At 34.8% G+C, this 14,215-nt stretch overlaps 1 protein-coding gene across 9 annotated transcripts in view; it reads left to right on the forward strand.

Annotated features, from left to right (window-relative positions):
- The window catches only part of ARFGEF1 (ADP ribosylation factor guanine nucleotide exchange factor 1), a 96,596-nt gene that overhangs the window by 34,859 nt on the left and 47,522 nt on the right, over window positions 1-14,215 (forward strand). For all 9 annotated transcript variants that reach the window (XM_016152903.2, XM_016152907.2, XM_016152905.2 and 6 more), the window contains exons 6-10: window positions 2,853-3,129; window positions 5,439-5,549; window positions 8,630-8,805; window positions 9,714-9,847; window positions 12,189-12,423. In XM_016152903.2, the coding sequence (XP_016008389.1) occupies window positions 2,853-3,129; window positions 5,439-5,549; window positions 8,630-8,805; window positions 9,714-9,847; window positions 12,189-12,423 (933 nt within the window). The remainder of the gene's footprint in view (window positions 1-2,852; window positions 3,130-5,438; window positions 5,550-8,629; window positions 8,806-9,713; window positions 9,848-12,188; window positions 12,424-14,215) is intronic.

The raw sequence follows: 14,215 nt of genomic DNA on the forward strand, positions 1-14,215 counted from the left end.
AGAGCCACATAAAGGCACACTTCGAGAAGTACCACTCCCTCTTCATTCCTACCACTTTCTCTCCCCTGCCCCCCCCTTTTCCACCCTCGGGTGTGGCTAGTCTCTTTTGTTTCTAGTTTATCTTTCTTGCATTTTTTTTTTTTTTTTTTTAGCGCAGATGAGTAGATATATGGTTTCATGTATCACCTTTCTTACACAAAAGGTACTATACTGAATTAATGATCACTGCATGATAAATTACCCCAGCTGGGTGCTTGTGGCTTGGTTTCTCATGAGGTTGCAGTTAGCTGAGTGGATCACAGGGTCAGCTGGGGCTGCAGTCATTTAAAGACTTTATTGGGCTACAGAAAGGGTCCCTAAGCCCTGGGCCAAATAGTAGTAAAAAAATGGTATTATTGGTCTTGTGGAGGAACCGGATTGCACAGCATGAGGTGAGCGGCAGGCGAGTGAGCAAAGCTTCACCTGTATTTGCATCTTCTCCCTAGTGCTGGCATCATAGCCGCAGCTCCACCTCAGATCATCGGGCATTGGATTCTCACGGAGCACCAGTCCCTGGTGCCAAAGTTTGGGGATTGCTGGGCTACAGAATAGCTTCCAAGCTCCTCCTTCGGCTGTTGGTGAAAGGCCTCTTTTCACTGTTGGCCAGAAAGGCCTGAGTTTATCATCATGTGGGTCTCATAGGGCTGCCCACAATGTGGCAGCTGGCTTCTCCCAGGGTAGATGATCGGAGGGAGAGCAATAAGACAGAAGCTGCAATGACTACTTTATGATCAAAAGTGGTCACCCAGATCACCCCTGGCACTCAGTGTGGCAGAGGACTCTACAACGAAGTGAAAAATTAAGAGGTAGAAACTGTTACTGGCCATCTGAAAGGCTGGCCTGCCACACGTACTACAGATACTCTTTTGTACTTTGCTCTTTTCACTTAGCAGTCTACCTTCAAAGCTTTCCATATCAGTCCTTAGAGATCTTCCTCAATTTTTTTTTTTACAGATGCATAGTACTCTAGGATATACTATAGTTTCTCTATTCGGTCTGTCTCCTGTGTATTAACACTGATTTATTTCTGCTATTTTTCCTCCACAAATAATAGTTTGCTGATTTTTTTTTTTTTTAAGAAGTGAATGCAAATAATTTTATTACTTTCCACTGGCAGAAATAAAAGTTTTATGTGTTTGACTTGTTCAGGTTTTTATTACATAGCTTGTCCTTTCTTGGCACTGTTCTAGGACTCAGTTTTACACAGTGCTGGGCAAAACCAACTTGGCCACTACCTTCAGAGATCTTCCATACTGGGACGGAGAGAGGGAAGATGACCCTTAAACAGATTATCACACAAATAAATTCATAATTGTGATAAAGGCTGTGAACATGTTTCATGTCATGAAAGATACAGCCTTTTGTCCTGTGGGTAGTTATAGAAAAGTAGGAAGTGGGGAGAGAGAAAATAAAAGGGATGTATATTGATTTAACTTCCACAACAGAAAATGTTTAAAGGTGTTTTTTTTTTTTTCCATACAGTGACATTTCTTCTTTCCCCAAGAATATTTCTAGAGATTGTCTAGAAATATTGTGATTCCAAACATATGCTTCCCCTGGTAAACAGTGGTGCGGATTGGCTGAAGTTAGGCTAAGGGTGAAACTGAATGGGAAGTCGTAGGTCCCTTGCTGTTACTTTGGAAATTGGCTTTCTCATGAATGGGCTAGAGTGTTGCTCCAGAGTTCTGTTCTGACTCCAGCTGTGCAGCTAGTCATCCCATCAGTTTCCTTATTTGTAAAATAAGGGATTTAGACCATGTAGACGACTCCAGGGCTCTTTCTGCCTTTTAGGCATTAAAATCTTTTAATTCAATTTATTTTATAAATTCACGTAATTCTGGTGTTTCCACATAACCTGGAATAGTACTGGGAAATATGAAATGTTCATATTTGACACCATAAAATATTTATCTTTGTGGAAATTAATTCTGCGAGAATAATTTTTATTAGGTCCTGAGGACCAAAAGAGACATGTCTAAAAGCAGTAAAATGCTAAAAAATGAAACCTTGGGATCCTGATTGTCACTGCTTTAACCATCTTATAAGTAAGTCAGTTTTACAGGTAGTATTACATACATAATAATGACTGGTTTCCTAAAATAAAACTCTTAACATTTATAGATAGTTTTTTTTTTTTAATTCTTACTAGGTGACTCATTGGGCAGAGGCATTTAAATACACTGCAGTTTTATTATTAAATGTAATTTTAATTTTGTAATTTAAAGACACAGGGCAAGGTGACGTAAGAACATCCTACAGAAGGGTATACATTGAAAATTCCCTGCCTAACCCCTACCCCTTATAGGTAACCATTAGTATTAGCTTCTCACATGCCGTTTTAGGCTTTGTTTCTGTATGTGTAAGTAAAAATGAATGTGTGTGTGCGTGTGTGTGTGTATTTTATTGCCCCATCTACTTTTCCTCCTCCCTTAATGAAACGTTTACTTGATTTTAGGTAAGTCCACTATTGGCAGCAATCTAAGTTTTATCCTGAGGCTATTAAAAAGTATTTGTTTTTAAATTTTGTTTGGTGTGGGTAATACATTTACATTATTTAAACACCAGAAATAACAAAAGAGCATACATACTGAAAGATTTCCATCCCTGTTCTTGTGTACCAGTTTCTATTCCCCTACGAAGTAACTACTGTTACTGTTTTTGTGTGTTTTACGTTCTTTGTTTCTGATGGACTATAATTTGTAAGCTTAGAGATGAAGCGACACTTTATGTAAAGAATTTATAGTTGTGTAAGATTGTCCCTTCAGATTTTTAACAACTTATTTTACAAATATTGGAAATTATTCTATTTCCAGTTGCAGGAAGCCAAGCAAATGGAAAAAGAAAGGCATCGACAGCAGCAGCATCTGCTGCAGTCACCCGTGAGCCAGCACGAGCCGGAATCACCTCACCTTAGGTACCTGCCACCTCAGACTGTTGATCACATATCTCAAGAACATGAAGGAGACCTTGATCCCCATACGAATGATGTGGATAAAAACCTTCAGGATGACACAGAGCATGAAAATGGATCTGATATTTCCAGTGCAGAAAATGAACAGACTGAAGCTGACCAGGCAACTGCAGCTGAAAGTAATCTTTTCGAAAGGGGCTCTGGGCGGATGGGCGTGTGTGTGTATTAAGGGAAGAGTGTAGGAATGTGTTGTTGTAAAGAGATGTGGAAAGTAATATAATTTAATGGGTATTAGACACATTGTGGTAATTGTGGACTTTCTCCATCCTAGGTGGTAAATTTAATTTTACTTCGACCCACGAGACATCTGTTAACGATACTATGCATTCATTAACATCTCATGAGCAGTATGATTTATAGACTTGTTTTGGAAGAGATGTGTGTTACTAAAGAGGGTTATAAATGTCTGTTAGCATGTTATATAGGAACTTCAGTTTTCTTCTTAAATTAGTTTCGCAGCAAGCAGGAGACCTAGTTAGTAAAGTTTTCTGGAATGTGACTGAAAATTTGAGGAAATCATGATATTACTCAGAAAATATGATCAAAAAGTACTGAAGCTAAATATGAAATCTTTTGAGTAAACTCTGACATACAAAAAACATTTAGCTTATTTGTATATCGAGATGTTCTTTGACAGTATTTTTTCTAAGTAAATTCATAAGAAAAAGGTTACAAGATTACAAAAATTAATAGATTTATTTTACAAATATATTTTCCTAAAAATAGTCACATGAAATTATTTTTCCCCTCAAACATTGTTTTAGCTATTCTATAAAGTTGTTTGGTCGTTCCCTTCGTTCCTCCGTAGGTTGGTGTCCTGTCCAGGGTGGTCGTGTGGACCAAGGATGGTTAGGGTTTGGTTACAGTTCATCTGAAATCTGTGATTTTACTTCACTTTGAGGAAGCACTTCTATAATTTCAGCTTTTGATTTCCCCCCATATCTTTTCCATAGCTTAAGAGTGGCATGAACATTAGCCGTGACATAAATAGATGCTTTTGAGTATTTTTAATAATACTTTACTGTTTACTTTAAAAGGGATAATTTTGAAAAACCAAGTATTCACAGTACTCAAGCTAAGAGTGAGTCTGTACCACGTGTGTATTTCATGTTTTTCTAGCCTGCTTTTGGCAAGAGTTAGAGTACTTGCTTTGAATCACATCTCTGTCACTTACTAGCTATATGACTTTGGACATAATAATTAACTTCTCTAATCATTTCCTATGTGTAATAAATATTACAGTTTTCTCTAATCTTTTTCTGTTAGATGATTTATGAGAATTGATTCTTAATTCACCAGTCATTTAAAGCACATTTTAGTTACTGTGTATATTTATATTGAAACTGATATTCAGAAGAGCTAATTTTAGCCAACTAGAACACAGAAATACAAAGCTTAAGAATGGTAGAAAAATGATCTGTCAAGACATTTATGTTTTTACTCTGCAAAAGACTCAATGCTGTTGTGCTTGAATTTCTTTTTAAAATAAGGTTAATGATTTGATATACTCATTTATCAAGTTTCCTCTTGTGGCATTCATTATTTTGCAGAGTGCAGCAAATAATAGATTAGTATCAATGAGCAATAGGGAGGACAGGCTTCTGGAAGCCAGAATCATGAGTAACGGTCCTTTACAGCGGTGAGGGTGGGGCTGTAAATAGCAGCGCCATCAGCTAATATGCGGTCTGAGGCCATTTGGAATAGGGCAGCGACTCCCAGAACAGTCTCAGTTCCCAAAGCCTCCTAAAGTGCTAATTGAGCATTCCTGATGTACTTTCCACATTTAAAAAACAGTGGAAATCCTATGTTTATCTACAATAATCTATACAAAGTAACTGGAATGTCAAGTTTTATCAGTTTCTCTTACGTTCAGAAGTTCTGATTGACAGTTATATCTGTTTTGATTAATGTTAAATTGGGGAATGAGTTCTTAACTTATGAAGTTCAGTTTTACATTGAGTGTGTAGGTTCTGTTGGGGAACAAATAGCAGAGAGGGGCCGGGAAGCACTGGCAGAGGCCCACACGGCCCTATCTCTCCATCTTCAAGGACCTCACTGTCCTAGAGCACAATGATGAGCTTAATTCATCAAAGAAAGCTTAAATTATAATAAACGTATTTGGCGTGAGACGTATTAGAAATGTTTCATTCAAAATACTTGAAAAAGTTTTTGTTCTTAAAAGGAATAATCTAGAAAATTCACTTAAGTTGTGTAATTTATTGTCAAATGAATCATTGTTGAAATTGACTTGAATTTATAAAATATTTTAAAATTTGGTTTGGTTATAAATTTTGAAGATTTAACATGCTTCTGGTGTCATCTATTCGATTTTTTGCTGTAATTCCTTTTTTAAAGAAAGTTTCTCATTATAAATGTTTAGTAACAAGTTTCCAAATATTTTCTTGATTTTTTTTTCTTCTTATTAAAGCATTATCTAAAAATGACATATTATATGATGGAGAAAACCACGACTGTGAGGAAAAGCCACAAGACATCGTGCAGAGCATCGTAGAGGAAATGGTGAACATCGTCGTTGGAGGTAGTGCATTTCACTCAGAATTAGTTTATTCTGTCTTAAGGATTTTTATCTGGCTATAGAGACTCTTTATAATGGGTGGATGAAAAGGGGCAAAAAAAAAAAAAAATAAGCTCTGTCTTAAATTTCTGAGAATGGTCATGTGTAGAAAATGTATTTAAATATCTTTGATTATAGAAGACCACTCCTTTTTTTCTCCAGCTTCAGTTACAATTTTATAGAAAACCACCTTTCCCCACCCCATTAAAAAGTGAATGCCATTCTATTTTTTGATTTTGTGTTCGGTGGGAGAGGGGCAGGTGTGTGTTCTCTATCCTCCTAAATGTGCTGACCTTTATAATTAGAAAATGTTTAAATTGAATTTGGTTTTGAGTATTTTCTATCTTTGTTGGAAAAATCATGACTTCTTATACCTTCATTATCATGACCAAGTTATAGTTCATATAGAGCCAGTTTCTATCTTATGGACTGCATTATAAAAATGTTTTTTCGTTAGGAATTTTAATCACATTTTCATAAATAGTTATTAAAGATGTGGTTAGATTTGAGACCAGTCCACTGAAGCTGATTTAATTCATGACATCTTGCACAGGACTAAGCATGGTACCTTACTGCATACTTCTAGAAGTATGATTAAATGATCTGAACCATATTTTCTAGGAATTCCTCCAAGATTTTGGTCCATTGATCATATCCTTCTTAGTTTTCCAGTACGATTAAAGATTTTGTCTATTTATATTTTTCCTAGCATTTTTTTTGGATTCATCAAAGGAGAAAGTAAATTAGTGGGCTCAGTTCACCACTTTGAAAACGGAAGTCTGCACTTCCGTTTGGGCCCAATCGGAGAGAGAATTAGAGGAGAAAAATAGAGAATAATATCTAATTCTATAAAGTATTTTTTTGTGTAGCTCAAGTGATTTTATGTGCTTTACTTGGAATTATGCATTTATTCCTCCCCAAACGCTGAGTTGTTTGTGTACTGTTACTATTCCTTTTTTTCCCCCCACAAATGAGAAAATTGATGCACTGAGGGAATTACGTTAACTTGTAGGAAGTGGTAGCTTGTAGGAAGTGGTAAGATGAAGATTTCAACTCAGTATCCGACTTCAAAGCCTGAAAATAAAATCAGAAAATGTTTTCAGCTCCTTTGAGAAATTTCCTCAAAAGGAAAGTATTATCAATGATTATCGATTATTTCTTTCAGAAATTTCGATAAATAGAGGGAGGAAAATGGACAATAGCTGAGGGTGTGGCAAGAGATGAAGGATTTTTTTTTAACATGAAAAGATTTGAGTATGTTGAGTAGTGGGGAAGATCCAGCCATGTGTTCGGAATTGAAAATGTAGTATTACAGAAAAAACTCAGGGGAGGAGGATACTACTGAAGATAAGAAGAGACGGATTTGAAGGCGACTTAATGGTTCACCTTAGAAATGAGAGGGGAGAAAAAGACACATAGTTGATGTCAAAGCACTTTGTAATCAGGCAGTGAAGAGTAAGGAAGCCTGTGTTAAATGCCCTACCTCTTAGCTAAGTGGATGGTGAAAGTCCTTTGTTAAGGGAAGGTGGAGGAGGAAGGTGGAGGAGGGGTGGTGGGAGGAGATGTAATTGGATGCAGAGAGAAAAAGATTTGGAATAAGTGCTTTGGGGAATGATTATCGGTTTCCAATAATCATTAAATCTTGACTTCTTCCAGAGAATTTTTTTATATGTAAGCATTCTCATATATGTAAGATGTATATGTATAAAAAATTGTATTTAATAGTAGCATATTAAAGCTTCAAAGGTCCACTGGGGAAGCAAGTGTTTTGTGTAGTGCAGAGTTACTCAGATAGGTTTTTACCAGTTAGTATCTTTTTCATGTACCACTTGTTAATTCTACAACATACTTTGGAATAATCCAGTTTAATCTATCTAGGATATTCTGCTTTGGAGAGCAGAAAGCAGTTTCAGAGTAGGAACAGCAGATTCAGTCCTTTCATTACTTGAATAAATGAAAAATTGAGCACATGTTATCAATTATTAACAAAATTAATAATAGCTACCACTTACTGAGAAGCAGTTATGTCCTCTATGTATTTGTGTGCGCATGTGCACACGTGTTTTGGCGATTCCTCATAGACATCATTATCTTTGAAGCTAATGAAGAAACCTGAGGCAAAGAAAGATGACATAACTTACCTAGTTAGATAGTGGAGGCTTGATCGAAACACAGGTCTTTCACATTGTGAAACCTGTGTTCCTTGTAGTACATACAGTATGTTTCCCTCATGCTAGCTTATGATTTTCTTTTAATCGGTAGGGTGAGCAGTTTCCTTCTTGATAACTGCTGAGTTATGGCCACAGACATCTATGCATTCCTTTTTTACTGTAACATGTTACAGCTTAGAGTAGTTCTGATACTGCAGTTACTTGGTGGTATTTGCATTATCTTTGTTTGTTCTACCACAAGTTATTAATTACAATTATAGTAATTACAAGTGTGATAACTTAGAGTGACATACTGAAAAATACTCAGGGTAGAGGCCATTATTTTCATAGCTATGTTCCAAAGAATATATATTACTAGAGGTATTAATAGGTACTCTAAAAAAAGGAGAGGGCTCATGATAAATGAAAATACTGCATATTGTAAATCCGCTTTGGAGGGCTCAGTGTATTAGCAAATTAAAGACTATAATGAAGAAACCTATTTCCCAACATTTTCAAATTCTTATTTGATAATCTTGTATTTTTTTTCCAAGGAATTTCTCTTACCATCTTAAGGCATTAGCATTCATCAGAACCCAATTTAGTTTAGTAAATGCCAATATAGACTAAAAGTAAGCTTCTGTTTTGGCACATTCTGGTTAGTCTTTCATCAGCTGAGTGTGTTTCATTCCTGTAGCTACTTAAGGATCATATTTGGATGTATTCCAAATGCATATTTACTTACTAGTAAGTATGCTAACCTTTAAGTGGTGCCAATGCACACGACTTCACATCGCTTTTCTACCACTGTTTCATTTTAAATACGCCATGCTTTTTCAGTACACTTCAGTCAGGTCAGGTATATTTGCACATTTTTTATTCTTACTGTTTTAGATACGGGAGAGAGAACTACTATAAATGCAAGGACAGATGGCACCATCGGAGCTGTAGAGGATGGTAGTGACAGCGAAAATATTCAAGCAAATGGAATCCCAGGAACACCAGTTTCTGTTGCGTATACACCGTCCTTACCTGATGACAGACTGTCCGTCTCTTCCAACGATACTCAGGTATGAATGGGAGTGGAACATTCCGCTAATCTTATACATTTATAGACTCCTAGAAAATTCTCTTAATCTTATACATGTATAGTCGATGCTCGCTGATTTCAGTTTGGGGAAATAACAACTTGAGTTTTTTTCCTCATTGATATAAAGCAAAGCAGTTTATTACCTTATTTGATAGCTGAATTTCCAACTACAGTGTTCCTCATGTGTTCACATACTCCCCACACCCCTGTCCATTGGAATTACATTTAAAGAGAAAATTTTTGTCATATTTATAAGATAATTCGAGTATCATAGGATGGGAAAGAACTTTTAGAAATCTTGGGAACGTCATCTTTTGTTCAGGCAATAATGAAATTCATACTATGGTAGGGATAGCTTGTCCTCACCTTTCCTACCCTATATTTTGTGGGATTGTTTTCTTTTTAGATAAAGAACTCCTCTAAATCATTGCCCCATACATAGGGGTAACTTTTTGTAGCCTTGTTGACCATCAGTTAACTTTTAAACATTGCCTTGGTAGTCTCCATTGTCTCATGTCTGTCTGCACACAGCAGATAAAAAATAAACTAGGACAAAACATGAAACACCCAGTGACAGCAGAAAGCATCGTTTAAGCTGTGGATGAGATATCTTGTCAGGGCACAAAATGCTAGTTTTTGTTACGAATATTATAAACTGGGTAAATTTTAAAGAATTTATTCGGTGAAAGGGAATATTTTAAAAAGAATGCACTTTTAAGGTATTAATGTTGGGGTGAGGATAGGATGTCAAATTAACAGTGTGGCAGAGTCCTTATCTGGTTTCCCTTCCAATAAAACCCCACCTATTACCGAATTAAAATATATAAAGGTTGAAATGATGTTACACTGGCAAATGTCTTCATCACATGATATCGTTAACTCCTTTAGGAATCTGGAAATTCTTCAGGACCTTCACCTGGTGCTAAGTTTTCCCACATTTTACAAAAGGATGCCTTTCTAGTATTCAGGTCATTGTGTAAATTGTCAATGAAGCCACTGTCAGATGGACCGCCAGACCCAAAGTAAGTAGGTAGCTGTGCTGCCTGACAAATAGTTTTTAAAGCTCGAAAATTACTGTAAGATAGTCTGGATTTTCTTTTGTTTTTCTTGTCCCGTAAGATGTTCAAAACTATATTTTAGGGCTATTTTATTTTTATTATTTATTTATTTCCTTCCTTTTTAAATTCCCCAACCCCCCCACTTCCACTTTCCACCTATGGATGTTGCCGTTTCCCCTTAAGAACTGGATCTCTGAAGGTGGGGCATCTCCTCCCGCACACTCACGGGGGGCACCTAGGGCCTGGCACACCTGGGGTATGGCCCATGGCTCCACCTGGGGTGTGAACCCAGGACTTTCTGCGTGTAAAGTAGACGTGCTAACCACTACACTATGGAGCTGCTTCCTATTTTATTTTATTTTAAAAAGCATGTATTAAAAATCACTGAGTTCCAAAACTGCTATAGTAGATATCTTAACACTATTTCCTAGAGCATATCGATAGCTTTATAGAATTGTGCCTGGTATGTAGTAGGTGCTTAATAACATCGAATGATTGACTGAATTCTTATTTTAGCATTTTAAGTAACTTTGGAGTTATTGCAGCCCTGTTAAATGTAGCCTAATACTAGGTTTCTGAAAGCTACCAGTTAAAAGATAATAAAATCTAAGAGAAAGAAATCTTAAAAGTCATAATGAAAGAGAATATGTATCCATTAAGGTCTAGAAAGTGTTCTAACATACCTTTTGCCATGGGGAACAGGAAGTACCTTGCGATAGGAGTCACTTGTCTGATTCCCATCACACATCGTAGTTTAAATGGCAGGAAAGAGCAATTTTTGTTAAGTCATCAAATATCTTTTGTATGATTCAAGTGTAACTAATTCCTGCTTGTGACTGACTTTGGGAGTTATTAGAGAGGCGTGCTTTTCTAATATTGCAACACGACGTATTATAACAGGACAACTTTGGAGAAAGAAATCTTGGAGAAAGGCCGAGTGGCTTTGAGAAAGGGATTATGAAATGAGAAATGTAAGCAGCACTACTTCATTAAAAAAAACTCTAGAACATTGTAGTTTCTAAGTGTCAACTGAGAAGAAAGACTAGAAACAGTTATAATAAAACCTTTATTTTCTGAAATTTGTTCTATTTTGTCACATTGTACTGATTCAGTAAGAAACACCTTTTAGGCCCAGAAAGTGTAAAATTCTAAAATCTTTTTAGACCTAACTACTCGGAGTCAAAAATATAATTTATTGACGTTTTTGTATTTTGAAAATATAAACTATACAGAAAAAGGATTAGGTTGTTCAGATTGCAATATAAACTTTATTTTTATAAGAATATATTTAGAATTTTTCAATTTTTTATTTTCTTAAGTGGAAACGATAACTTATTCAGAAATTGACAATTTTGACATGGTATTCTGAATTAATGAAGACCTACTTTAAGGAGGATATAACTTAAGAATTTGGTGTTATTAGTGAAAAAGAATTAAGTTTATGGCATGTGACCGAATATAGCATTTGTAATAAATAAAAGAACCAGCTGCTAAAGCATTTAAGTGTAGCCTGCATTCGAAAAGTTGCCTGGGATCAGTATCCTTAGTTGGGCTTAAGAAGTCTGTTTCAGTGGGAGAAAAATTGTATTTATGAAATCTGATAACTAAAATCCTAGATAGTGATCGGGATGGAGTATGGTACAGTATATTTATCAGAAAAAAGTTTTTTAATTTAAGCTAAAAACATGTTTTTCAGTTTTATTAAAAATTTTTGGAATAAATACATAAACTATTAAGAAGTAGAACTGGTCTAAAAGCCTCTTTGTGTATTTCAAAAAAAAAAAAAAAAAATCTTTAAACAGTTACTGAAAAAGTAACCTTGAAATTGTGTTATAACTTGTTAATGCAACCAAGAGTTTTATTAGTGTTAGAATTTTTGAGTAGCAAAACTAGGAACAAAGTACATTAGACCTATATATACTAAGTGTGGCACTTAATCTAAGTTCATTATGATTTCTAAAAAGTGAAATATGCTTGTGAAAAGAACAAGACATAAATCTTGAAATTGTTTTTGTTGTTGAGAGGAACAGTAAATGATGTTAAAAATGTTAAAAATGAATGATTGTGTCCCCATTTTAAAAGATGAAGTTTTGTGGTACAAGAGAAAATCAATGGAATGACCCATTATTAGTGTCTAAGCTTATTCATGTACTATACTTTCTTTTTATATGTTGTAAAGTTTTCTTTTCCTCTCCACTTAAAAGTTTGTGAAAGTATATGGTACCAGGAAGTGTCTTAGGAACAGCCTTTGGTTACCATAATGCTAAACTTGTCCATATACTGTGCCTTCTTTTTTACATTTTAGGTCTCATGAGTTACGATCCAAGATTCTTTCATTGCAGTTACTTCTATCCATTCTGCAGAATGCAGGACCTGTTTTCAGGACAAATGAGATGTTTATTAATGCTATTAAACAGTACCTGTGTGTTGCACTCTCAAAAAATGGAGTCTCATCTGTTCCAGAGGTTTTTGAGCTTTCTCTTTCCATATTTCTTACTTTGTTGTCAAACTTCAAGACACATCTGAAGATGCAAATTGAGGTATGTTCTGCATTTAGGCATTGTTGAATATTTCATTTGTTTTATGTTAAATCAGATTATTAATACTCTAGAAAGTTTTACAGAATGTGAAATAATATTTGTGTATTGTCACATACTTTTTTTTTTTTTTTCATTATCCATTCAGCTAACATGTGCCCACGAAGCACTAAACACTAGGTAAGAAATGCAAAATCAAGTTAAGACACAGTTCCTGCCGTCAGGGAATTTATACTAGTTGTATGAATGATAGTTCTCTTGAATTAAACTAGGTCCTCACAATAATTTTGCCATTGTATATATAGTATGTAATCGTGGTTTTGGTTATCTTAAAAGAAAGGTCTAAATTTATACATTGTATACATGTATATACTTTTAAGCCATTTAAGTTTTTGGCACTTTAAAGAGGTGATCGAGATGGATTATATTTTTTGGCTTATATTTTAGGACATAGGTTATATAAATCTCGTGTATGTATTAGATTCCTAAAGTTTTCTGCCAAGGTCTTTGGAAATAGAGTAGCAACTGTGTGGCTCTAAAATACTTCCAGGGACTTAGCAAAACTAAATTTGGGAGTCTTCCAAGCATGTCTGCACATATCATACAAGTGTACTGATTCCTGATCTTTTGTTTTTACCTTCAAATAATTCTGTATTTAAAAATAGTGCTTTGTGTTTTACAGTTTTAATGGGTACTTTTTCCAACTTGTCATTTGTTAAAATAATTTTGTTTGGGACAGTGTATATTTTAGAAATACTTTTATGCTGGTCAGCTTTTGCCTTCATGTTATGTTTGATATGATATAAAAGTTACATTTCAATTTTTATTTTTTATTTAATTGTAACTCAAGACTAATAATTCATTAACTCATAGAAAGCATAAATTATTTTCCCAGCATTTTGAGAGTTAAGATAATTATATTATCTTTTATTATTTTCTGTAATCTATATAAATTTATGTAGTACATTATTATGAGAATGAGACTTGATGTTTAAGGTGAAAGTTTTTCAACTCGGACCATATTTTTGTACTGGAAACAATTTCTGGTCCATATATGTTGTCAAATTTTAGAAGTTTGCCATATACCATATTAAAATAATGCAAGCATTTAACAACAGTTGCAATTTTTCACTTAGTTTTTCCCCCCATTACCTTCAGGAACTAGAGATAAGAGACTTTTTAAAAAACTTTTGGAACTTTTGCTTCTGTAACCAGCTAAAAGTCTTTCATTTGATGATCAGGCATTTAAATTGCCATTCGAGTGTTTTGGAAGACTGTGTATCCAGTTACAGATTTTTTGGACACTGAGACTCTACTTCATTAAGTGCCGTTTAGTAGACTATGGAAATAAAAATTCTTATGGAGTCATATATCACAAAAATCATTTAAGTTGAGATTACTATTTTGGTAGAGTAAATTTGATACACAAAGTTTTTGTAAGCACAAATTTAAAAGGAAATACTCTAAGAAATTTCCTGTCTTCTCAGATGGTAGATTCTTACTACAAATGGTTGTAATATCTTTTTTTTTTTTTTTTTTGGATAAGGTTTATTTCACTTACCATTGTCCCTTATGGGGGAGATTTTGAGAATAAAACAAGATGAGTATAGATATCCTTTTGGAAATATGGAACATATTTAAATGCAGGATGAGCTGTGTTGCAGTTGGAGAAAACCCAACATACGAAAACCTAAATTTGCAAAACAAAGTTGAGATTGTTGTTAATGAAGATTCATTTTATGAGAGTATTCACTTCAGAGTTTCTATAATGTGATTTTTCCATGGGCATTAACTT

The sequence above is a fragment of the Rousettus aegyptiacus genome, unplaced genomic scaffold (assembly GCF_014176215.1).
Source record: "Rousettus aegyptiacus isolate mRouAeg1 unplaced genomic scaffold, mRouAeg1.p scaffold_m13_p_15, whole genome shotgun sequence".
Taxonomy (NCBI): Eukaryota; Metazoa; Chordata; class Mammalia; order Chiroptera; family Pteropodidae; genus Rousettus; species Rousettus aegyptiacus.